Source organism: Scleropages formosus, chromosome 17, assembly GCF_900964775.1.
Source record: "Scleropages formosus chromosome 17, fSclFor1.1, whole genome shotgun sequence".
NCBI lineage: Eukaryota > Metazoa > Chordata > Actinopteri > Osteoglossiformes > Osteoglossidae > Scleropages > Scleropages formosus.
Genome location: NC_041822.1, coordinates 7,328,624 through 7,354,547, shown reverse-complemented (window position 1 = coordinate 7,354,547; position 25,924 = coordinate 7,328,624). Strand labels below are relative to the sequence as shown.

Genomic DNA, 25,924 nt, shown 5'->3' with positions numbered 1-25,924 from the left:
GCCTGTATTGTACTCAAAGCATTAAATTGAAACAAACATGCATTACTTTTTAAATTTGACAGATTGTGCAGTTTAAAAATTAACATTTCATTTAACAGCTGCAGTTGAAGTGTCCAGCTTTATGCAAAACTTTACCTCTACTGCTCCGTATTTAATTTAGCATCACCTATACCTGACTTAAAGGGGCGTTTCTAAAAAAGGAGGAATATTTTTTTACTTCAAGGTCATATTGTTTAATTTAACAAATGGTGGAATTCTATAGTGGAGTAAAACATTAATGCAGAAAATTATGCAGACATTCCTCATGGTTCCTAGCAGGTCTATTTAAAACTGAGCACTTTTGGGACAGTTTTTTGCAGTAATAGGTATACAAAACTTGTCACCCAACCACTGAACATTATGTGCTTAAACAAAAAACAATTAAACTGCATTATGATTATACATTACAGAAATGCATTTCAGTACATAGATAGTACTTCACAGCCTAAAGATGTAGTTTTGCAAAAACCATTCTTTCTCCTGCAGTGGGAGGAAAATAATTGTAGACAGAGAACCACAGTGTAGGCAAACAAGAATTACTGCAGTCTACCCAGAACATTTTACAGCGCTGCTAGTGTAGGGCAGCATTTGTCTGACTCCTAACTTCGGGCCGTTGGAGAATTCAGGAACAGCTCGATGTATCGCTCACCTACAGAGGGAAGAATATTTTGACAAATGTTCAAGAATAAAATGGTAGCACTAGAGACCCATTTGCTCACTTCATCCCTGGAAGCTGCCTCAAACAAAGATTTCTGCTAAGTAAGCATATTTAAGTAATTTACTAAAATGTGCTCATTCTAAACACAGACTCTGGTCAAAGTACTAACCGTCTATTTGACACCTTTGAGCAACCTGAAGTCCTACTGGAGATTACTTTCCAAACAACCTTAACCAGTACTAGTATTGTCAAGGATGTGTTCAGCCTAGAATTTTTTTTCTTAGCATAATATATAAAGCATTAACAGCAAACTGCTATGCTAAGGTTTTGTCATGCAACTCTGATGTAAACGGAGTTAACTGTAAAATTTCATCCACTTACCAATACAGGCCTTATCTCTGGACATTGCTAACACGGCATCTTCGTGGCAGGTGAAGTATACATCCGCTTCCCCACTAGCTCTACCATCTGGACCGTATTCAATACAGATCTTAGCCAGCTGTAGTGGAGAGAAGAACTGAAAGGAAAATACACTGAATTCCAGTACTGCTGCTTAAATGTATGCAACACATACAACGTCCAATTCACTTACATTGACGATATCTTGTCCAGAAGCGCAGAAGGGCAACCCCCTCACATGTACGCAGTGTTGTGTTATGCTGGGAATGTTAGTTGATCCCAATGCTGGAGCAACATTACCTGTGGAATAAAAATCTTAACCATTTTTGTATACATCGTATAAAGCCACCGAAGAGTTAGAGCCATAAGGAAAATGTAGTATAGGAAGTTTCATATGTGCTCACTGCTTTGAGGATGAAGGTCAGGCTGTGTAGCTTGGTCAGTGTTCCCTTCCATTGTGGGGACTGGAGAGACTGGAGCCCTGCTGCTGTATCCAGACCTGATGCCACTTTTTTTGCTGGGGAACACCTCAATGTACCTGAGGTGTGACAAATGCATGACAACAGTTAGTGTCCCCAGTAATGAAACATTCCTGGATACTGTAAAGCTATTCCTGCGTTGTTCCTCACCTGCTCCCCATTGTCTCCCGGTGCTTCTCCAGAGCCTGAGCAGCCATTTCCTGTGATGTGAATTCCACATAGGCAATGCCTGTACTCCTCCCTTTTCTATCAAAAACCAGGGTAACTCCATCTTCAGCAATGTCCAGACCTGTGGGGCAACAATGTTGTGTTCATTTGATATTTCAAACTATAAAATGAGTGGAATTCTGTACACATTACTGAGGCAACGATACCTGCGAAAAACTGAATAACATCTTCCTCAGTGGCGCTATATGGGAGCCCTTGGATTTTAACCACACCACCATTTGTGGGGAGCTGCTCTGGTGCCTTCGGCAAGCCTTCAGCATCACTGTCTGACACTTAAAAACACATGAACAAAACCATAAGCTTTTTCTTTCACAACTACTGTTTTTTTTTTTTTAACAGTACAAAAGGTCCTAATTTCACAGTTTAATGAAGTGCCAACCAACACTGACGAAGCATGAAAGCAGGAAGACTTGATGTAACAATTTACACTGCATTTGCTTTTTCATTTTCTCCAAAACAACTTACAATAAAATTACCTAAAATTATGCCACTTCGTTTAAAACCTATCAAATTCTTTTTTTGTTTTTGGGGAATAAAGTCAAATGAAGTGATGGCTTTCAGGTGAGCACTTACCTTGTTCGCTGTTAAAGTAGTCTGTCAGAGAAACCCTCTGGCTACGGAAGTGAGACTGAATGGCACTTTTTCTGCTTGGGAATATTTCGATGTACCTGAGAACAATAAGATAACAGCAGTTAACCCCCAGAGCAATTATAATACCTGCGGGGCACTTTATAAAGCAAGGGGCAACAACTCAGTTTCTTACCTGCTTCCTATTCGCTCTCTGTCTTTTTGTAAAGCCTGATCAGCCATTTCCTGTGAAGCAAACTCGACATAAGCAATGCCTGTGTTTCTCCCGTGGGCATCAAAAACCAGGGTCACACCACCTCCAACAATATCCAGACCTGTAGCCAAGAAAATATTGTTCATATAAGGGATAAATATTACATAAAAATAATTTTGTATAAAACAGTTCAGGGAACTCAAACCTTCAAAGAAGTGAACAATATCCTCCACAGTGCAACTGAAAGGAAGCCCTCTGAGTTTAACCACTCCGTCAGCGGCAGGGAGCTGCACTGACGCCTTCACTATGTTCTCAGCATCGCTGTCTGTCACTTCCTGTACTGGATAAAGCACAAGGACATTGGCATTTTCCTTCACAGCTTCCATCCAAAGACATGAAATCCCACCATGGATAAGACCACAACATCATGCTTAGCATCCTGGAAGAATTCCACCTGACTGACAATGTAAGATATCGTAAGAAAACAACACACCCTCTACATAGCGGTGACCCAGATAGTGCATGTTCTTCCTTAGTGCTCTTCGGACATCTTCCTTGCACTGCAGCTCAATGAAAGCTTTCCCGCTTGGCTGCCCATGTTTGTTGTGTATCATATGAATTCCATTCACTCCACCACGGATCTTGCATTCTGAGTAGACAGAGGATATGCAGACAACTGTTACCAATTTTCCAAAGAAGTGTTCTTAAAACTCCGTACCAGTAAGCCATCTGCAGTGTACATTCTGACTTTATGAAACATGATAAAGAGACATTGGTTGTGACACCGAGGAGCTACAAGTGGAGTTGATGCAGTTGCTGCAGAAAGGTCCCGTTTTGTGTTTTCTTGTGTGTTTGTTGCACTGTTTTTCTTTAATAAAACACTCAGTAAGCCCTCCCCATACTGCCTCTTACCTGGTGACTCTCTGGACGCAGCACGCCTGGTATGGTACCATATTTTAAACTAACGTGTAATAATTTACTTTTGTTGTTGATGCCATGACACAAAACAACATAATACACTCTAGAATAAAATATAGTATAACATAAATGTGGACATTTATTTTACATTCATTTTCACTCTATTTTTATTCCCCCACCAAAATTCTGAAAACTACAAAGCCCTAATGCTTTTATTTAAGCATAGGTATACATTATAATCTATGTTTTAGGTCTGTGTTTGCAAATAATAAATGAACACTGATATTTGGTCTTTGTACATGTGTACGCAATGAACAAGTACAAGGTGGTGTGTCTGCACACAGGCAAACATTACTTGCAGGTCACAGAGGTCCTGTGAAAGATATGCATTTTAATGAAATCATACTCATGAGCACAGTGCCAAAAGTGAGCATGATCCCAAAAAGACACGGCTGTAAAAGTGCATAGCATTAACTGAGCAATGACTATACTCGCACATACATTTACTCATTTAGCTGATACTTTTCTCCAGTGACCTAGAAGGTGAGGCTACTTGCAGTCATTTACCCATTTCTAGAGCTGGGTAATTTTACTAGAGCAACTTTATTATGTTAGCGGCTGTCCCAAATGACACTCTGGGAAGTGAGAAAATATGCTGTTGAATAAATGGATGAATCTATTTAACATTAGAAGTAACTCTGGACAAAAATCTTGGCAAAATAGAGGTTAATAATAATTCCAAAGTGTATTTACAATTAGTTTACTGATACCTGCATTATTGATTTAGCAGAAGCTTTTCACCAAAGCGATGTACATCTCATAGAAAATACAATGTGTTCATTACATTAACGGAAAGAGTCACTCAGATGCAGACCGTGATTCTAAAGTCCAGTTAGTTTGTTTCTTTCCATCACATGAACCATGGACGTGACTGACACGTTTAGGGGGAACTTAGGAGAAGCGACTCCCAAAGAGGCGAGTTTTGAGATGCTTAGCGAATAGAGAGATTCAGAGAATGAGGAATGACCAAGAATCACCTGAGAAGAACACGAGAAGATCTTCAGCTGTACACGACCAGGGGAGACCTTTTGCCTGGACTATGAAATGCTCCTTTTCCCTTTGCTCGCAGCCGTACTCGGGCAGAGGTGGGTATTGCTGGCCTTCATCGTGGAAAGGAGACGCCGGTGCCTGCACACAAGGGCACACATCACGGTGATGATCACCATATTGAACTCTCAGTACCTAGCGCAACACAAGAGCAGAGCTCTCTCTCTCACACACACACACACACCTGTGATCAGTCCCAGGTATGAGCAGCATCCAGTGCCAAGAACTGTGCCTCACTCACACTAACTCTGATCGACGCACCTCGCTGCAGAAACTGCGCAGAGCCACAAACTGCCTCTGAGATGCGAACACATCACGATGATGAATCGGATGATGATGATGCTGCCGATGATGCGCATCTGGATCTGCGCTCTTCTTTCCATAATCGTGCGCGACCAGCCACTGCTGGTGGTGGCACTGAGGCCCCGCGGGCCTCCTGTCAAGCAGCAGCGCTTTCCTCGAAATGCCACCAAACAACCGGCCGCGAGGCCTGAAAAGAGAGGACACGAGCAGAGATGTGCCGCGTGCAGCCATTGCACATCGGGCTCCGCTCAGTCTGAGTCAGAGACAGACACAGAGTCCGGCTCCAGCAAGGACAGTGAATATCGCAGTAGGAGAAACCACTGAGCTTCACTTTCCGTAGGTGTCGTGCAGACGAGACGGGAAACCAGAGAGCGCTCAACACATGAGAAGTATGTCAAAAAAACAGAAAACAAGCAAACTAGTTGACATAAACGTGCCAGCAACTCCTAGAATGTCACTCGCAGAAAGACACGTTTTCCGGTACCGAGTCGACGACGACGACAAAGAAACAGAGAGAGCGACGCCGACGTGATGGGTCCACAGCACCGCAGTACTGTGCTGCCCTCTAGAGGAGCGGCGGAGTCGGCACAGATCTCATTTCATCGGTTTCTGATTGAAGGCCGAGATGCGGGGACCTTGAAAGCGTTTAAAATTAAATGTTGTTTAGGGAGGAGCGCGAATAGCGCGTATTGTGAGCTCTCCAATTATTTAACTGCAATTTTTGCATATAAAAAAGAAATGTAACGTATACTATCATAACCATTTCAGCGAATGATAAGAATCACGGCTTGTTTCAAGCCTATTACTATTGTAACGACCCGCGTTACTGATTGAATGTAAATAGTTGCATTGTGGGAGATCTGTAAATAATGTCTGTAACCGCTGGGGCCACTTCGGGGGGAAATGGTGGGTTGACTGTGTCTGCTACTATGTAAAGGAAGCCTAGGGACGCTAAGGTAGGCTGGCTGTAAGCGCACGTCCTGGAGGAAAAGGGGTCCTCGGACCGAGAGTATTATTTCCCTTTGTGTTGGTGTTCGAATAAACCGTTCGTTATGAACACTACTTCCGCGTCCTTCCTCGCCCCATCCAAACCCACGGCGCTGCGCGCCACACTATCATAGGTACAAAAAGTATGAAATTCTTGAGTGCTTTTCCACAGACTATAATGAACAAAAACAGTATGTAATACTGCACAAAACAATAAGTCATGCTAATAATAAATAACAATAGACAGCCAGAGTACAGTTAAAACTGAGAACGTAAGTGACAGTGACCGTGCTTCGAGGGAGTCCAGCTCTAGTCACTGAAGGTGACACGTTGGTGAGTGTTGTTGTATACTCTTACAGCAGTGGGGTAAAAGCTGTTCCTATACCTACCTAGCAAATGCAGTGCGGGTTCCAATAGACCTGAGCAGCCTTACGATAAGAAAAGTGCCTCCGTGCGGTGGTGACTACACTTCACCACAGAATGACGAATTAAATTCCACTAAGCTCGTAGCTGCAAAAATTATAAGCTTCTACTGTTCTACTTATACGCTTCTTTTTTGTTTTTAAATAAAAAGCTAATATGAGGGGCGGGTTTACCGTACACTTCACTGACAGGAAGCGCATCCGCGAGCCTCGCGATTTCGTTACGTTTCCGACAGGAGGGCGCGCGCGTGTGACGTCACGACTGCGCCAATTTTTGAATCGCCACTTTCTTCATACAGTACATAATACTCGGTGTCTCTGCTGTCTCCGCCGCAATGTCCCCGGTTTCGAAGAGATCATGTCCCAGTCCCCCTAACGACAGCCTGGGGACACGACTGAAGAGAATTTCCATCGAAGGCAACATTGGTGAGTACTGACACACTATTGTAATCATTCGTTTGTGGATGATACTCATACTGCTCCTTTCGCAAGAACGCAGAGTAACAAACTCACTCAGCTCAGCTAGCCCACTAGTACTAGTCGCTCTTCGTCATCTTAAAAAAAAAAAAAAAAAAAAACTGGTGGCGGGCTGTTGAAATTATAGATAAAATATGCATGATAATAAATGATGATAAATATGGAAAAAAAAAAAACTTCCCGGGCTGGCGTCGTCGTGTACAGAATTAGAATAAAAAAAACTAGCCAGGCATCTAAACTTTATCCCTTCTTCGTAAATTTCTTATGTAAAACATATTTCAAAATTTTCATGACATTTTTTCTTCGCTCTGATCCTCTAATATATAGTATTATCCCTAAATATTAACTTTTCACCCGGGGAAGTTGTTTGGCGCGCGAAGCGGGAGAATTTGGCGCTGAATGGCAGCGCGCGTCACAAGGAAGGAGGGAGGAGCTCGTGCCGCTTCCGGCTACACAGTAGTTGTGAATCGATTCAGATGTTAATGAGTTCGCACCTGAAGCCAGTGCTTTTGTTATTAATTATATAAGTCGTGTCCGCCCTTAAAGTCAGATTGAATTCAATGGGTGTAATTTATTAATGTTGAAAAAAACTATTGTTTTCTGTTACTTACAGGTCAGAATACACCAGCCTTCTAACTTTAAAGGTTTTTAAAAGCAAAAATGTTATTCCGTGTAATCAATGCAGAAATGATTTTTCCCCGGGTGTTCGGTATCACATATACAGTTTATTACTGCGATAAATCGATGGTATTTGGTATCTTATCAGGGCCGGTCGCTTTCAGAGTCGTATGCCAAAGGCAGATGTGAGCTATGCTACAAAGAATAGAATCATAATTTAAACGTTGGCAATAATATGTAATAATAATATGTTTGATCATTATACACAGTGAAACATTTCTGCTTTATCCATTTTACTGAGATTCCAGCAGTAGTCGACTCGAGTATTGCCACCATGTTCTAACCTGCTCACACCTTTCGATTCGTTCGAGACTGAATTACAAACTCTTTTCAGGTCGTAGGTTCTTATGATTTAGGAGAACTTTAAACATGCTCTTAGTTTGGATTTTCATTTTTCCCCCCAACTTTATTTTGTTTCTTCAATATCAGCGGCAGGAAAATCGACATTTGTGCAATTACTGGAGGACTACAGTAAGGACTGGGAGGTAGTACCTGAACCCATCGCCAGGTGGTGCAATGTGCAGACTGCACACAGTGAATTTGAGGTATTGTATAACAAAAATAATAATCATTATCATCATAACAGCAATTGTGATCATTGTTATGTTTATATTTACTCACAATCAAATATTAAATAATGAATTCAAATCCCAACAGAAAACCAAATATTAATCCAAGCGCTTTGGGTATTTGGTACGGTTCCAATTAGTATGATCCTTGCTGGGAGCATCTGCATGTTGTTGAAGTCTTTCTAATTCTTTCCCCACTACCAGTGCCACTGTGGTCCTGACATTCCACATTCATGACATCTAGATCCTTGTACTTGCTGAGTTCTTCAGGTTTTTCTTTGACCTGACTTGGTGTTGAACAATACATTTTACAATAATTTAAGGTATTCTTTCTGGATAAATTAGGGGTAAGTACCTTGATCAAGGATGTTGCAGTTGTTGACAAGCTGATGGCTTTAACTGCCTGCTCTGTTGTATCTTAAACTCAAGTTCAAGGTATATTGTCAAAAGTACAAGTACTGTGTGCAAAGTACTATGAAATTCTTACTTGAATGTGCTTCTCCACAGACTATAGACAACACAATAGATAGTACTACAAAAAAAAAAAATAAATAGCCAAAATAATTAAAAGTGACAATGCAAGTGATGCACTTGGAGGGATCAGTGTAAATTCTAGTTGCAAAAGTGAGAGTGTAAAGTCCAATATCCAAACTCTGTTTTGGGGGCCATGTTCAATCATAGTAATTATTCCAGGGGTTACTGTATGGCAGTGAAACACAGGCTACTAATGTGTCTGCTGGCACAAAAATTAACTTTATGCATTTTGTTTTTGTGTTTTCTGCCAAAATTTATTTTTATGGTCTCTGCTTCCGTACCCCTTGTATCTTAGTTGGTTTGCAGAACTACTACCCAGCAATGTGTTGCTGTGTTGATGTGACTGCTTTTTTACAGTGATAATCCACAGAAAAGGAGACGTGAATACCGTGGTGTCTGCGTAATGTTCCTTGTCACATCCATTATGATCAGTATTCACCTGTCCAAATGCAGTGTTGCTACAGTCCCTAGCCTATCCCAGCCCCTTGGCATATGAGGCAGAGTACACCCTGGATTGGATGCCAGTCTATTGCAGGGTATTCCTTTTTAACATTAAAAAAAAAAATCACATAATTGCGTTTGAGTGTCTTTATAATTAAAGTGTTTGGACCACTGGTTATATCTAGTGTTATGTTTAAGATGGCTTTCCTTTGTTTGCCATAATTTCATAATTCTCCCCCACAAATTGGATAAATTTCTGGTTTTTGTAGATTAGTACCTGGAAAAGTTGGGCTCTCTTTCCTGGTATTAGAAAAAAGTATTGCAGAGCAGTGGGTAACACCTGTACCTCAAAGTGCCCGAGTTGCACATTGCACATACAGTAGGTTTAAATTCAGCTCAGAGTATCCGGCATGTGCACACTTTTGTGTCCACAATCCAATGACAAAGTGGAATATTGCATTGGTAAATCACTCGCTTATCCTGAAAAGCATGCGAGTGGTCACTGTGAGTTGAACTCAACTTGATGGCACGTACTCTACCTTGCTTAGAACGCTGTATAAACTTAACATTGTACAGTAGTTTGCTTTGGAGGAAAGCTTGACCTAAATGGATGAATAAACAATAAGGAACATTGCCCATTGTCTGTTGTGCTGATGGGTTATTGCTAAACATGAATTTACCTCCAGCCCCCAAAAAAGAGGAGGAAGACTGATATTTGTGTTTTAGGTATGGCTAATAACTGTTGACTTAGTAACAAGTAGTGTTTTACCACAAGAGGGTGCAATTGACCGTATTATGTATTAAAAAAAAAAAAAAAAAAAAAATGAAGCCATAAATGAATGCCCACAGGATGAGAACAGCTGTGCTATTTATTACTAAGTATATGACAAGCCTTTGCATCAATTTGATATTAAAGTCTTTCTTCTAATGCTTCTTCTCTTCTCTCAACCATCTGGGTACATTTTTCTTCATCATTCCAATAGTTATTTCATATTGTACCAAGAGGTCCTTATTGTTTGATGTCTTACATGTATTGAGTTTCCTTTAAAGTTCTGCCAGATGCCCCTGAATCTTTTACTGGTAGGAATGTTTTTCTTCTGCGTCTTGTCAAAGACTTATTCATGGAATAATTTTCAGCTGCTTGATTTTTTAAGTTACAAAAATGAGTTCAATAGCAGAAAACTGCTGAACAACATTTTATTAAACCGTGTGATACTTATATGTATTTGAGTGATATTAGATGATACACGTACCTATCATGTACTTCTGGCAGTTTAACTTGCATCAGGCAAATGCATGAGAATGTCAGCTTTTGTTCTCATTCTGTTGTGGCAAATATTCAACATTGATTTTGGTTTAATTTCTTTGTACTTTATACAGCAGTACATGGAAAAAACTTTGAGCTGTTTTTATCTGATATATAATCATTGACGAAATGTTAAATTCAAAGGTTGTTTTTACAAGAGAACCCAATTAAATTGTATTACTGATAATAAACCTAATCTCAACAACAGTACCTTATTGAACCTGAGTGAGTCATTTTTTTTTATTGCCATGCTAATTCCATAAGAAAAACAAATCATATTATGCTATAGAGAAAGACAAGGAAAAAAAGGTCACTATGAACCTGGAACTGATGGTGATCAGTAGTTTTCCATGCACATCCAGTGGCTGCGATGTCCATGAGGATTTTGTACCTGATTTAAATGAATCGTGGCAGACCTATAAACACTGATGGCCCTTTTACTGATGCTTGGATGCACTCCTCCATGCAACACAATTTTATTAGTGTCAGGCACCCCATTTGTACTGCATTGTACTTTAAAATACTTTGCTTTCTCTGCATAATGACCATTAATATTATTGTCACCTCATTGTGTCTGGGTTACTTGATCTGTCAGAAGTTGCTGCAATTCTCCACTTGATTGACCAATTAATGGGTTAAGGAGTACAAGGATTACACTTGACGTGGTCTTTCTCAGTCATTAATAATAATAAAGTGTTGTGTGTGACATAATCTGCTTTGACATCCCCTGAGGAAAAGCCACTTGTCAGTGGAAAGTTTTCAGAACATCTTTGTTTCCTTTACAGTTTTAATTTTGTAAAGAAAGGCAATGTTTTTGCTTTTGTCTTGCTTACAAAGGCCTGTGTCACAAGTACTACAGTATATCTAAGTATTTTTTAATGCCAGCCCAACTGTGATGCAGACAAAGAATCCTCAGGTGCAGTAGCTCATAACTTTTTCATGATTCTTGAAGGAGCTGACCACATCTCAGAAGAGTGGAGGGAATGTTCTTCAGCTGATGTACGAAAAGCCAGAGAGATGGGCCTATACCTTCCAGAGCTATGCCTGCATGAGCAGAGTGCGTGCTCAGATGAAATCTACCAATGGGAAAATCCAGGAGGCTGAGAACCCTGTGCAGTTCTTTGAGAGATCTGTGTACAGTGACAGGTACTATCCGCTAGGGCACACCAACTCCATCTATTTATAGGTCTTTGCTTAAGATCAAAATTGTCGTAGCCTTCATGTTTTTGCTGCTTTTGACTCTCAAATAAGAAATACATAATTATGTTTGTGCTTTCAGAAGATCTAATAAACCTAGCTAAGAGGTAAGATTTGGTTATTTAATGCCATAGATTTGTATTGTCCCTGAATTGTTGCAGTAAAACACAATTGCTTAAATCACACACACACACACATACACACATTTTCAGAACCGCTTGTCCCATACGGGGTCGCGGGGAACCGGAGCCTACCCGGCAACACAGGGCGTAGGGCCGGAGGGGGAGGGGACACACCCAGGATGGGACGCCAGTCCGTCGCAAGGGACCCCAAGCGGGACTCGAGCCCCAAACCCACTGGAGAGCAGGACCCAGTAAATCAGTGAAAAGAAAAGATGAATAAAAATTGTCAGTGTCAATTAGCTTGAAAGCTACAAATGCTGTTAAAGTATAGATAAATGAGTAGATTTTTTAACTGGGGTATATAGAATTATAACAGTTTGTAATGTTACGTAACTAATTTTTCTGGATTCAGTAAGGTTGTATTCTGTCAATAAGGTAACAGACCCAGAATTAGACTCAGGTTTTAGTTATTCAGGTTTTGGTGACTGGTATTTACTGCATACTTGATTACAAGTTTGGTTTGTCAAGTCAATGAAGTATATCCATTGCTGATGCCTTACCACTGAAATTTTTGAATATGATATTCTGCTTAGTAGAAAGATTTTAAGGTACTTAGCATAGCTTTCAATCATGTTCAGTGTCAAATCTAATTGTAACGTATTTTTTTAGATACATATTTGCTGCAAACCTTTATGAAAGTGAGTGTTTGAATGACACTGAATGGGCGATATACCAGGACTGGCATGGATGGCTCCACAAACAGTTTGGGAAACATATTGAACTGGATGGTATTATCTACCTTCGTGCATCGCCTGAGGTGTGGACAAATTCTCAGTTTTTACACTGCTTAAAATATAGAGGTCTTGGTTGTCTTTTTGTTTATAGCTTTTATTCCTAGTTAATATTTATATAAAAAAAATACGCTTTCAGCCAGTAAACTTCTAACATTTTATTTATATTCCTATATTTTTAAGAAAACATTTTTTAAAACTTTCTAAGCCTTGGCTTTGTTAGAGGGCAGCATGGACCTGGCTGTTTTTGCTGAAGCACCATGAGACAGGGAGTGCTGCCATGGCCAGAGAAATCTCACAGTACAGTGTGTCTGGTGGATGAGCTGACTTACTGAAAGGTTCTGGCATTTTGTGCTCTGAAAAAAACGTTATTCATTGGCCTAGACCTGCCCTTGGTTCACTGCTCTATCCAGGAGCCACACTGTGCTGCAGTTAATTATATCTCAGTGTAATTATAGATCTGCCTGGATCCTTTACCCTGTGCCTACAAAAACCACATAATAAAGAAAACAACAAACAACAATATTCTACTTTCAGATCATAACCTTGCATTTAATTTCTTGCTCATGAATCAGAAATGCTTGGAAAGGTTGCATATACGAGGGAGAGCGGAGGAACAAGGTATCCCCCTGGAGTACTTGGAGAAGCTCCACTTCAAACATGAGTCTTGGCTCCAACATAAAACGATGCAGTAAGATTTCCCAGATCAGACACACTCCCCAGACTTTCTGTAAAATACCTTGAGCTAAACTTCAAAAATGAACAGGCTATAAATGGGCACAAGAAAATCTCACACTTAAGAGGGGTGCCAGTGTGACACCCAGAAGCCTTTGTGGTCATTGTCAGATATGACAGATGATATTTGGCCCTCTTTTTGCAACGATATTTTTGTGTCTCTCTGAATCAAAATTCTGCTATACAGTTTACTCAGTTTTTTTTCTGTAGCACGAAAATGCCCATTAATTTAATTCTCTCTCTTTTTTTTTTTTTTTTTGCAAAGCACTCTTTAATTTGCAATTCTTAAATTATTCAGGGCACTTGAAACCATTTCACAACACACATGTACAGTATGTGTGTGTATATATACTTACAGTACATAAGAAGAAGATTGTTTTGGTGGCTCTGGGAATGCATATTAAGCTGTGATCCCTGTAAATTTAAGTAGTTCAGTCCACTTACCACTTATTAATTTCTTTTTTCAGCATGGAATTTCAGTATCTTAATGAATTACCTGTTTTGACATTGGATGTAAATGAGGATTTTAAGGGGAAGAAAGCAAAATGTGCCGATATGCTCGAAAAGGTTTGTATGGTATTTTGTTTTTTATTTAAGCATTGGTGTAAACTAGTTCTGTGGTTCTAAAGTTGACCTTACAATGGTATCTGCTTTAAGAGGAAACTTCAAGGTGCAAGGTGTAATGGTAAATATTACATACATTTCCATAATCAATGAAAATTCAATCTCAGTCAAGTTATGTTGGATTCTAGAAAAATTTCTGAAAAAGTTCAGGCATCATTTGCTTATGTGTTTTATACACTGCAACATTTCTGGCATGTTATTTTTTAGATCTTTTTAGTTTTCTTTTAATGCAAATAATGTTTGAGGCTGTGAGCAAAGAAGTACCGTTTTGATAATTCGTGATTAATGATGCAGTTTTTCAGTTGTATTTACTAAGCAGGCTGGGAATCAATATCATCAACATTAGTTGCTCTGTAAATCATCTATGTGTAACAATTTACTGAAAGTACATCTAAGACTGAATTTCTTCCTTTCACTCTTTTCTTCCAGGTAAAAGAATTTTTGAGTACATTGTAGATGGCGATTGTCTGCAGAAGAGGAGTGTCATGTCTAGTGCAAAAAGAAGGATGAAAGTTGAGGTCATAAGAATCACTATTATATGAAATGGATGACTCAAAGTCAGCGCTATGGATTTTTGCACAATGTACTCTAATCTTTAAAAAACCATTTTTGTGTATACTTCATTTTCAGACATGTTTTGGTCCATTATGGATATTTTTTCAGTTGTGTAGTGCTATGCATTGTAGCATTTTTGTTCTCATTTGTTAAATATAACTTTAAATATAATCAACTTTTCAAGCATTTTGTCTTAAAGAAAGTGTGGTAATATTGAGAAAATGTACCGTTAGCCATACATTAAGTGAAACGTTGGTTGTTACTTGGGTAACATCAGACAAACATGACAATGACAGTGAATTGCCATGTTAATCACACCCCACTGTAAATTTCAGAAACAAAATCATAAACTTGTATTACAGAACTTCACTCTACGTAGTTATGACAAATGCAATATAAGTGTTTCAAGATTTACCATCCAAATTTTCAGAGAACAGAGGGTGACTCAATAAATGTGAATACAGCAGCTCAGCTTCTCCAGTCTTCAGTATTTCATGTAACGTCAAAACAAGTACACGCACGCACGCACGCACGCACGCTGTCTGAACCACTTGTCCCATATGGGGTCACAGGGAGCCGGAGCCTAACCCAGGAACACAGGGCGCAAGGGACACACCCAGGATGGGACACCAATCCATTGCAAGGCACCCCAAGCAGGACTCAAACCCCAGACCCACTGGAGAGCAGGACCTGGTCCAACCCACTGTGCCACCATGTCCCCCACTCAAGACAAGTAATGAATGCTTTTATTCTGTACTCAGCAATCTTAAGAGTAGAATCGTTTCAAACAAGGTGCATTCCGTAAACCTGACTTTTACTCACATTTAGACTGAGCACCGCTGTTGAGCCTCAGAAGCTGCTCAGCTCAAAACATCATGGTGGAGGGCCTTAAGTCAGGTCTCCTCAGAACTAGCTAGAATAAACTTATATACTGGAATAAACTGTCAAAACGTGTCCCTAGTCTAACTAGATAACTAAACACAAGGTCTTTGTTTCGAAATCAGATATTGCACTGACATGGTGATAGAAGTCTCAGAAATTGCACAGTGTAGCCCTGCCCCGATCTCCATGTCTGGATGAAGTCCATGTGCTTGTGAAGTGTGTCTAGGTTTTGAAGTTGTAGGTTAAGTGAACCTATGGCAAACGCAGAGTCCACCCCAATGTCTTTTGAAATACACTCACCAGAAGAAGACAAGAGCAGGTCTGCTTGGAAAAATCCATCCCATCAGGATCACAAAAGCCAGCCGACAAAGGTCACAAGGCTTCCAGGGACCTCAACAGTGGTCACAAGCTAATGACTACACTTTTTCTATTTTTAAGGGAATCAAGGGAAAGGATTGTAAATGTATAAAGTCAGTTTTCTTGCAAAGTGGAGCATTTTAAACAGACGTTTGATTTGCAGATATCCTTCTGGAAGGTACTGCAAAGTGATCATACCGATGATAAACGGTAACCTTTTGACCCCAAGGCCTCACAGTGGACTTATTTGCAGTTTCCAGTGTACTGTTCATAGAAGCAGTTTGTAAAAATGGAACATTTTAGAGAGCAGAGTAAAAGAGCTGGGCACATAACTCTTAAAACCCACACATGGTCTTCCAGTAACTGTAAGGAGCCTCAGAACAGTTGCTTTGGTGCTCCCTCATCGGTTACTATGTCTTACTTTCTCCCCTCACAAGGATTCATTGTTACTCAAAATCAAAGGCTACAGAGAAGTATTTTTACATGTTTACTTATTAAAAGGTGTTATACCTTATTAGGAACACTACTGGTAGAGAACCAACACAGGGCACACATTGTAATTATTATGTAAATATGGCAGGACATGTATAAATTCACACGTGGAATTGAATAGAATAACATAAATAAAAGCAGACATGATGAATAGACAGGCGAAGGAAAGCGGTGCTCCAGAAGTAGAAGTGCCGGAACGGCTACTTTTTACCATGCTAATCGTGGTAAAATATTTCCGTGGTTCTAATTCTAAGATGACCTTACGATATCTGATATACGTACGATACCTTTCCAACATTTGCCTAACCCTACTGCCACAGGTAACAACCTTCTTCCGTCTTGCACTGAAGACGCTGCAACGCGGAACGTACACGATGGTCACAATACATGGCGTCTTACACAGAGTTGTTGAAAACTTTCTTCCAGAAATAAACACTTTTAGCTGTAGATGTCACTGCGCCACTAGGTCTCGTCTCGCGGCCCTTCGACGATCAATAAGGAGCCTTAACGCGATCCGCTAAGTTCATGGTGCACACAGTGTCATATTTTGAATTATTTTAATGAGAACTTGACTTGCCGGTTCTGTATTTATGATGGGAAACGTACGACGCATGTCATAAGTGTCTTTAAACTCATTCACGCGCCAACATTCGTCTGTGACACATGATGAAGCTTTTTGTCAGCGTTCCGTCGTATCGAAGCAGCGCCAGCTGGATGTTCCCGGCGGACACGTGTTCGGCACGAGGGCTGAGTCCGCTCTCCGCGGGTTTTGCGCGCGCCGTTGTCCTCCGCGCTCACCTCCCACCGGTACCGTGACGTTCGCACATGGACGCTTCTTTAAATATGGCCAGAAGAGGCGCGCGCAGCGACGCCCCGCGACACTCCCACGGCCCCACGCGCGGACGCAGGGGGCGCGGGTCTGCGAGAAAGTTCACAAACACTGCGTGTCCGTGCGCTGCGCTGCGCGCGTGCTTCTGCCGTCCCTTCTTTTGAATAAGTGCCACCTTCGTGCGGTGCGCGCGGACAGGCGCTCGGTCTCGCGCGCTTCTTGGCACAGCTCGTTGTTCACCGCGCGCACAGTGAGTACAGGCACAGGGACACTCGGTCAGTATTGAGTTTATTAGTGCAGTGCGAAGAAAAAGAAAATTCATCCCGAGTGCAGAGAGAAAAAGAGGCAGAAGAAGCTCAAGAAGAGCCAAGTGAGCTGAAGACGAGCTACTCGCTTTGGGATAAAATAACGTGAACAACAATGAGCAGCGATAAGAACAAGTAAGTTTTACCTCAGCGGTAACATTTTTTCAGTCTTAGACTCTTTGTTCAAATGGAGTCACTTGTGTCAGGCAAAGTTTGACATAAATTTAATGCGTTTGCAACGTGCGAAGATGAACTGTGTCATTTTTCATTTCTGACGTAGTCGTCGACTGAGTAAAATAAATAAAAATGTAAACGAAACGCAAGGTGAGGTGAACGCAGGCTTTCAGCGACTGTGGGCTCGGCAAAGAAAGAGAGTTGCGAGTGTTGAGTTTTTTGCGTTGTGTGTGGAAGACGCTCTTATTTACCCCCTTGTGGTTATTCTTCCATTGAGCTTGACATCATGTGCTTCGAAATGAGGGGTTTCCCTAAATATCACAGTGACAGTGGGACACAGACAGAGAGAGACACACAGTCGCTGTCCTCTGCTGGGACGCGTAGGTGCGGCTGCACGTGTCGATGCTCGTTGGTTGCAAAGGCAGAGGTGTGTGACTCTACATGAAGTGATGTAAAAAGACATCCACCTGGGGACACAGTCTAACTGGACCTTCCTTTGCTCCACTGGAGATGCTCCACGGTCAGTTAGTGCACCTGAGTGTGCGGTAAAAAGCGTGGTAAAATCCAGCTTGTTCTTTCGCTAAACATGACTGTTGAGTGGTATTCCAAGATACTCTAAAGCATGGGCAAAAACCAGTTCATAGATATGAATATTTTCCAAAAAATCTGATTTTCCGACACCTGACCTAAATTTGAATATCTAAATCAGCCAAATCATCAATTTTTAATTTGTCCAGCGCCAAACAAAGACCAGATTTAATCTGAGTCTGATATTCCCAGGCATGCCAAATAATGTAAGATATTTTTTCTGTACCACGTTACTAGCACAAATAGTATTGTGTCGCAGCAATAGTTGTTGTAGCTATAATAATAATCACGAGAAGAAGAGGAAGAATTTTTAAGAGGAAAGCATCCCAGCTTTTTGGTTGATATCCAGAGAATTATGTTTGAATAAACATGGTTGTGAAGGCTGTTTTCTTGCAGTGTGAAGGTGACTGGTTCGAATTCAACTCATTTTGCCTCAGTTGATACAGAAAGAAGATCCTGCTGAATAAATGGGTAAATCTTTGTAAAGTTGTATATCACACATATTAAGCAGCCCTGGACAAAGACATCATCTAAATAAATGCGAATTATAATAAACTGTTTAGGTGGCACAGTGAGTAGTGTGTCTGTTGCATGTTCTCCCCATGTCTGCATGGGTTTCTTTTGGGTGCTCTGGTTGCTCCCACACTCCAAAGACACGCTGTTCAGGTTCACCCATAGTGTGTGAGTGACAGAGAGAGTGTGTTCCACTGATATATGGATGAGTGACCCATTGTAAGTAGTGTATCTAGCAGTGTAAGTCACCACAGTGAATAAGGTGTGTGGGCTGATAACACTACACAGAGTTTATTGGAAGTCTCACACACACTGTCTGAAACCGCTTGTCCCAAGTGGGGTCGTGGTGAACTGGAACCTAACCCGGCAAACAGGGCACAGGGCTGGAGGGGGAGGGGACACGCAGGACAGGACGCCAGTCCATCGCAAGGCACCCAGAGCCAGACTTGAACCCCAGACCTGCCAGAGAGCAGGACCCGGTGAAACCCGCTGTGCCACCGTGCCCCCCTGTCACTAGAAGTCGTTTTGGAGAAAAGTGTCTGCTAAATAAATAAAAGTAAATGACTGGAAGGAATATGCGGTGCTCTATACCGTGTACAGTTTCTAATAGATAGGGGGATGATAAAAGGTAAATGGGTTTAAAAATATCAAACAAAACAGAGTGTGAGGTACATTACTGATAGTGATGGTGCTCTGACCTGTAAGTAATGCTCTTGTCTTAGGTTTACTGCTGCAAATGATCCAACTTTTGATTCCGTTGCAAACGAATGCGTGTTTTCTGGGGAAAGGAAACCAGAACAAGGTTTGCAGCAATTTGTTTAAATAAAAAGTGTACATTTTATGTTTTTCTTAATTTTTAATCCTTTTTTGCACTGAGATATGATCACTGAGAACTTTATAACCTTGGTTTTTGGGACGAGCTTGTTATATCAGTGAACGTTCTATAGGTGGCTCAAGTCGACTTGTTGGTAGATGAGTGGAAAAAGTTAATTCTCAATTCCGAATGTGAAAAATGTGCATATATTTTCAAAAGACAGTGTTAAAATTGCTCTACTAATTGGTTTTTGTGAGATGATATAAATGTGTTTTAAACCTCTTTTATTTATTTTCTCCGCTTATTATGAATAATTTAAATAAACATATATAAATAATTGTATAAGAGTTGTCTATGGTTGTGGTCTAAACCTGGTGTGAAAATTTTTATCTTGAGAAAATAGCATTAAGTATTTTTGCACCACATATATTAAATGGTACATTAACATTTTGTAAGCGTAGCTAGACCTTCTTTTATTACCTCTGTGTGTTATGTGACCTTATATACCTCCAGAACATGTGCTTATGTAGGTAAATGGTTGAAAACATGGAAAAGTGGTTGCTTGCTTATTTGCTGCATGTTTTATGATTTTTAAAATGTTTTAATGTCAGGTAATTTTGTCTTCATATGGTTGCTGAAACATTACTCCCTTTAAAACACACAAGGCACTGTCTAGTCATTTGAAGTAAGTTGTACTGTTTGACTAACAACTAGGCTAACTACACAAAAAAACTGTTCATCTGTCAAAGATTGTCATAATTAGGTGCATTGATCATCTATATAAATGTTTTTGAAAGTGTCAGGATGAGATATGAAAATAAATTTATCTTCAGCGGGAATTTGCTGCTTTTATAATACTTGGAAACTCTTTAACAGATTTCCTTTGGTGTTACAGCATGTAGAAGAATAGCGGCAAAGAAATTACTCACTTTCGCTGTCATTGAGATTTAGCACAAAATTTGAATGCCTTTCAGCAACATTTTGAAAGAATATATTATAAGAATGGTTTTATTTCAGTTGCTCACTGTGGCTTTGATGCTCAAGTTATCCTCATCCGAGAGTGATGGGAGTAACTAAATTATGTTTTGTTATATAAAAGGTAAATACCTCTGAAAGAGCTACAATGAAGGTATAGTTTGTGCATAAACAGGAGGACAAAATCATGATATACCTTACTATTATCACCAAATATTTATGACAGTTATCCAATACATAGCCCATTACTAGTAATAACATTTAACAGGGTAATTATAATTATTATAATAATAATTATTATTACTGCTTCATAGTATAGAAACTTGAGTTTTCTTGTATTCAAATTTGAATGACATAACGCATAATTATATACCTTTGCATTATATACCTGTGTTAATCAGATCTTCTTCCTTGATTACAACACAAAAGAGCAATTTAACAAAATGTTACAACAAAATATTATGCTTCCTCAAATAAAGATAGTGATACTGGATAAACATTTTGATGTGCTGATAACAGAACTAGCTTCTGAGCTGCCAGTTTTCCATAACCATTCTCATTTGAAAATAAAAGCATGATACTGTTATTCTTACTGAGTATGAGAAAGCTATTATGAGCAGTTCACATGTTGCTTGTTTTCTTTTCAGTGTTTTACTATGATAAAGTTGTATAGATAACAAAGTCAGTAGTTGAATTTAACACTAGAGGGAGCAGAGAAAGACTGTTAAACTGTGACGTTGTCCTTTAAAGAAGTAATCTGGTTTATGAAGCGATAGGACAGCAATGAGAGAAGTGGCTAAAGATTTAACATAGAATATGAAGACTATTCCATGTTCTACCTTCTAATTGCTTAGGAATTGGTCATCACTGACAGTTACTTGCAGTATGTGCTTCAGACATCATTTCAGAGTGCAAAAGAGATTCCTTTGCTGTGCCTTTCTGTGACTTCTCTGCATGCATGGTGCTCTTGGGTAGGAACATTTTCCAAGAGAAGGAAATGTCATTTTTGATACTGCCTGGAACTGATGCACTGTGCAAGTGGCTGGTGCGCGTGACATGTCAGAAAAATGATGCATCAGAAATGGATGTAATTTTTCAACTTGTGACGAAAGACTAGTTTTATATCAGGTTATTTACATGTGGAAAATTTTGGCTAATCTCTGAAAGAGAGATGTGTACAAACATGAGAGTGCAGGTAAGCGAAGGATGAGTGCATTGAATTACGTTCATTGTGTGACAGTAGTAATGATGCATGTTAAGTTGATGTGGACGGGCAGCATGGTGTGGCACACAGAAAGTAATACTGCCTCATGGTGGTTTGACTCTGCATTTGGATGTAGGTTCCTGCTCAGGCTGTGTGGAGTTTGCACGTTCTCCTTGTGTTCATGTGGGTTCCCCCCGGGTGCTCCATTTCCTGCCTCAGTCTAAAGATGTCTACTTCAGGTGAACTGGTCATTCTGAATTGCCCTGTGGTGTATGGGTAAGTTAATAAATGTGTGTGGGACTGCCCTGTGATGGGCTGGCGTTACTTCAGGATGTACTCTTCCTCACACCCTACGCTTTTGGTATGGACACACGACTACCGTGGCCCTCTCTTGATAACTGATTGTCTAAATATCAGCATCAGGTCTTGAATAAAGCCATGTCAATCAGCCAGTCAGCATTATGTTAAGAGGAGATTGGTGTCAAAAATACTGATTTCATCTGCATTATTTTTACTTTTATCTAGTGCCAAAATGCCTTTCACTGGTGATGTTTAAATATATCTACTTATTATACTGAGGGGGGTGCGGTGGCGCAGTGGGTTGAACCGGGTCCTGCTCTCCGATGGGTCTGGGGAGTCCTGCTTGGGGTGCCTTGCGATGGACTGGTGTCCCGTCCTGGGTGTGTCCCCTCCGCCTCCAGCCTTAGACCCTGTGTTGCTGGATTAGGCTCTGGCTCACCGCGACACTGTATGGAACAAGTGGTTCAGACGGTGTGTGTGTGTGTGTGTGTGTGTGTGTGTGTATGTACTCCTTATATGACTTAACTGTATTATTCGATCCAGAAAAGTAAATTAAAATCATGCTGAGGCCTAAATATCATTTATTTAAATGAGAAAAATTATAATGCATCCCTGAGAAAATAATTGAATTTTAACCAAATGTGGCTGCTAATTAGGTTATTATTTCCCATAAGCAGTCATTGTTGAAGTGTTTGTCAAGTTGTGATTTCTGAGTAAACAATTGTAATCACCATGGACAATAAAAAAACTATAGCTATACTGTATCAGTGAGTGCTTTATAAAAAATGCAATTGATAAACATTTCATAATTTAAACAGTAAACATAAATACAAAACTGAGAATATGTGCCAAACGAATAAACTACCTGAAACCGCTTGTCCCAAGCAGGGTTGCAGCAAACCGGAGCCTAACCTGGCAACACAGGGCACAAGGCCAGAAGGGGAGGGGACAGACCCAGGACAGGACACCAGTCCACCGCAAGGCACCCCAACCAGGACTCAAACCAGAGACCCACCAGAGAGCAGTACCTGACCAAACCCACTGCACAAATACACACACACACTGTCTGAAGCCACTTGTCCTAACTGGGGTCACAGCAAACCAGAGCTTAACCCAGCAACACAGGGCGCAAGGCCGGAGGGGCAGGGGACACACCCAGGACAGGACACCGGTCCATCGCAAGGCAGCCCAAGCAGGATTCAAACCCCAGACCCACCAGAGAGGAGGACCTGGCCAAACCCACTGCACCCCCTAACAAACAAACAAACAAACAAGTAAACAAATAATTGGATGGAATTATAGAATGATAGGTGAGGTTACAACTGATGCTGTTGTGCTAGATGTTGATACTTTTCACTAGCAGTGCACATTTCGGGAGGTCAGCAACCCCAGGTAGATGATCAGCTGAAAGAAGTTGATTTCGGATGTGAATGTGATGGCAGCAGAGAGTGTTCTCCTCTATTCTTGGCCTGAGTGTTAAGCTTACATGTTCCTCCTGGCCAGGTGAAGGCAGAGCTGTCGCCTCCTTGTTATGTGCTTGCGCTTGTATGTTACATTCTTAAGTAAAGCTGGGCTAATCCCCAAAGGACAGATTGTTATTAAACTGCCACGTGATGGGTGGCTTGTTGCTGAGGTGAGGAGTAGGAGGCTATGGTATTACTGTCCAAGTGGGACAGACGTCTTGCTCACGTATGCATGTCTGTACAGGCTCAGTGCAATATAGTGCAGCTTCCTGGAGGGCACAGGATTTGCTCATGGCAACTTACCGTCACGACCTGGCACATCAAAGAGAATTAGACTTGAACAGGCCAACTCGTCTAGCGCCCCTGCTGTGCGTTGCCGAGTCCAAACCGGCCACCAGAAGTTGTCTTCTGAACGTTCAGGTCCTATAGAAAGCAATACCCCCTTGGGTTTAGGGGGCTTCTGGTGGTGTTCACTCCCAGACACAGGAGCTGAGAAGGGAGCCCCTGTGCCACGTGAAGATGAACCCCAGCAACACGCTGCAGGTTCAGGAGTGCAGAAGCCGATACGGCTCCACGCTCTCCCTGGAGGAGAAGTGTGAGCAGTCTTTCTTTCTCTTCTACTACTACAGGATGGAGGACGAGGCCGTGCTGGACCGGGGGGCATCCTTCCTGAAGCACGTCTGTGATGAGGAGGAAGTGGAAGGTATGACCACCTGCACATTTCTTGTCCTTTCACTTTTTGAAAAAATCTCCATTTTATTCAGCATCTTCTTCTGGCTGGTGTGTATTGCATCCTTCTGTTTTTAAATTTCCTCTTAGGTGGGCTGCATTTCCATCTGTATGTATTCATAATTTCTTCATGCATGGGTCAGTGGTTTAATACAGATTTTTTTTCTAATAACTGAGTTCACATACACAATTGAAATGCAGCTGTCTGTCGCATGCGAAAGAAACCATTTCTGTAACGCCCTTGTGTGTGTGGATTGTAAACGATGTCCGAACGGCCCGCACGTTTCAGTAAGACTGCGCCGTAGCCACATGTAAAATGAAATGTAAAGAGAAAACCAGGTGAGGCTATCCTGCAAGTGCCTGTTACCTCTTAAAAGCTGAGTGTGGCCTGACCTCAATGCTTCCTCTCTCTCCAAGTACCCCAAGTGTGTGAGCTCATTCCACTTTTGGCAAAGGTCACGGCACTCTTCCGAGGACATTCAGCTCCCTCTTGTTCTGTTGCCGAATCATATTTTCTCTTAACATGGCTTTGCAGAATTTATTGTACAGCCGTCACAGCCTTTGCGAGCAAAGGTGTGCTGCATACCACCGAAAGCATAGGACCGCAAAGTTATCCGGTTGCACATTAGCGTTGTATTTTTCTTAAACGGTACGCTATTTTAATCTTTTATGTTTATTGCAGCAATGTGTTATGCCTCCTCTGGCACCTTTTCACTCATTCTAGCTTTTTGATAGATTATGAACTGGGCCTCAAGCCAGCTACTACAGAACCTTTTTAGAAAGTGTCTTTAAGGCATACAAAGTAGTCGTTGCAGAAGAGTAGGAAAATATATCGTGTCCAAAGCATCTCAGTTTGACTTTTGTTTGAAATGTGTGACAAGACAAATGTGCTCACTCCCTGTTTTATTTGCTGTTGGAACAGTACAGTGTATCCGCTGGCAAGTACCTCTACCATAAATGTCACATTAATTATGAGTGCAACATTAAAAATAAATTCAAAAGTGTAAAAACAAAGCTTTTGATCTTCTATTTTCGGTTGGAGAAATTGCATCCTATCCTGTTCTGTACTGCACAAAACCACACTGCTTTCAACGGATTTACCCAGTGCCCACTTGCCAGGGGAAAAAACTAAGCGTACAGTAATGTGTAAATAGTAATGAACTGCAAATTAATGAGTTCTTTCTGCAGCGCTGGAGTTCCATTGATGATGTTGGAGGTCCCTTTGTACTACGCAGTTGTATTAGCATGATCTGTGTGCGCGGTGGCTCTCTGCCATCCACCACATTAATCCTAAACTTACCCCCCCACCATCCGGTTACTGAGGAAACTGGAGGCTCACAACTCCAGCGGCTGAATGAGCTGAACAACACTGACAGCAAGTGCTGGCAGTTCTCTTCACTGAGTGATAAACGTTTAAGATTCAGGCCTTTCTTGCCGAGGCTTTAAAGAAATCCATCTACGAAAGGACAGGAAGTTCAGTACAAGTCCGCCTTGGCAGCGTGTCCTGCTCAACTTCTCTCTCTCTCTCTCTCTCTCTCTTTCTCTCTGTTTCTCTCTCTCTCTTTTTCTCTCTTTTGCTCTCTCTTTCTCTTTCCCTTACTCTTTCTCTGTTTCTCTCATTTTCTCTTTCTCTGTTTGTTTCTTTCTCTCTCTTTCTCTCTCTTTCTCGCTCTTTCTCTGTTTCTCTCCGTCTTTCTCTTTTTCTCTTGTTCTCTTTCTCTCATTTCTCTTTCTCTTTTTCTTTCTCTTTTTCTCTCTCTTTTTCTCTTTCTCTTTTGCTATCTCTTTCTCATTCTCTCTTTTTCTCTCACTTGCTCTTCCTCTCTCTCTTTCTCTGTCTCTCTCTGTCTCTCTCTCTCTCTTTTTCTCTCTTTTTCTCTCTTTCTCTCTCTTTCTCTCTCTTTCTTCATCTCTCCCTCTGCTGCTCTCTCTACTCTCATGTGTTCTTT

General features: G+C 41.0%; 3 protein-coding genes across 8 annotated transcripts in view; 2 read left to right on the top strand and 1 right to left on the bottom strand.

Annotated features, from left to right (window-relative positions):
* Nucleotides 1-80: 80 nt before the first annotated feature.
* Nucleotides 81-5,364, bottom strand: LOC108938662 (G-rich sequence factor 1-like). Its single transcript, XM_018759478.2, has 12 exons — nucleotides 4,871-5,364; nucleotides 4,540-4,690; nucleotides 3,078-3,233; nucleotides 2,790-2,924; nucleotides 2,567-2,705; nucleotides 2,377-2,471; nucleotides 1,950-2,075; nucleotides 1,726-1,864; nucleotides 1,501-1,634; nucleotides 1,290-1,396; nucleotides 1,079-1,214; nucleotides 81-688 (listed from the first exon to the last, which is right to left on the bottom strand). The coding sequence occupies exons 1-12, from the start codon at nucleotides 5,141-5,143 to the stop codon at nucleotides 639-641; spliced, it is 1,641 nt and encodes a 546-aa protein (XP_018614994.2). The 5' UTR covers nucleotides 5,144-5,364; the 3' UTR covers nucleotides 81-638.
* A 31-nt stretch (nucleotides 5,365-5,395) lies between these two features.
* Nucleotides 5,396-14,811, top strand: LOC108938663 (deoxycytidine kinase-like). Its single transcript, XM_018759480.2, has 8 exons — nucleotides 5,396-6,232; nucleotides 6,621-6,747; nucleotides 7,906-8,021; nucleotides 11,279-11,472; nucleotides 12,315-12,462; nucleotides 13,012-13,127; nucleotides 13,639-13,738; nucleotides 14,225-14,811. The coding sequence occupies exons 2-8, from the start codon at nucleotides 6,657-6,659 to the stop codon at nucleotides 14,249-14,251; spliced, it is 792 nt and encodes a 263-aa protein (XP_018614996.1). The 5' UTR covers nucleotides 5,396-6,232; nucleotides 6,621-6,656; the 3' UTR covers nucleotides 14,252-14,811.
* Nucleotides 14,812-16,932: 2,121 nt separating this feature from the next.
* The window catches only part of LOC108938570 (electrogenic sodium bicarbonate cotransporter 1), a 65,994-nt gene continuing 57,002 nt past the window's right edge, over nucleotides 16,933-25,924 (top strand). For 2 of the 6 annotated variants that reach the window (XM_018759212.2, XM_018759210.2), the window contains exons 1-2: nucleotides 16,935-17,350; nucleotides 23,876-23,949. In XM_018759212.2, the coding sequence (XP_018614728.1) occupies nucleotides 17,331-17,350; nucleotides 23,876-23,949 (94 nt within the window). In that variant the 5' untranslated portion in view covers nucleotides 16,935-17,330. Of the gene's footprint in view, nucleotides 17,351-23,875; nucleotides 23,950-25,924 lie in introns of all 6 variants that reach the window. The other 4 variants (XM_018759208.2, XM_018759211.2, XM_018759213.2 and 1 more) reach the window with 4 other exon arrangements.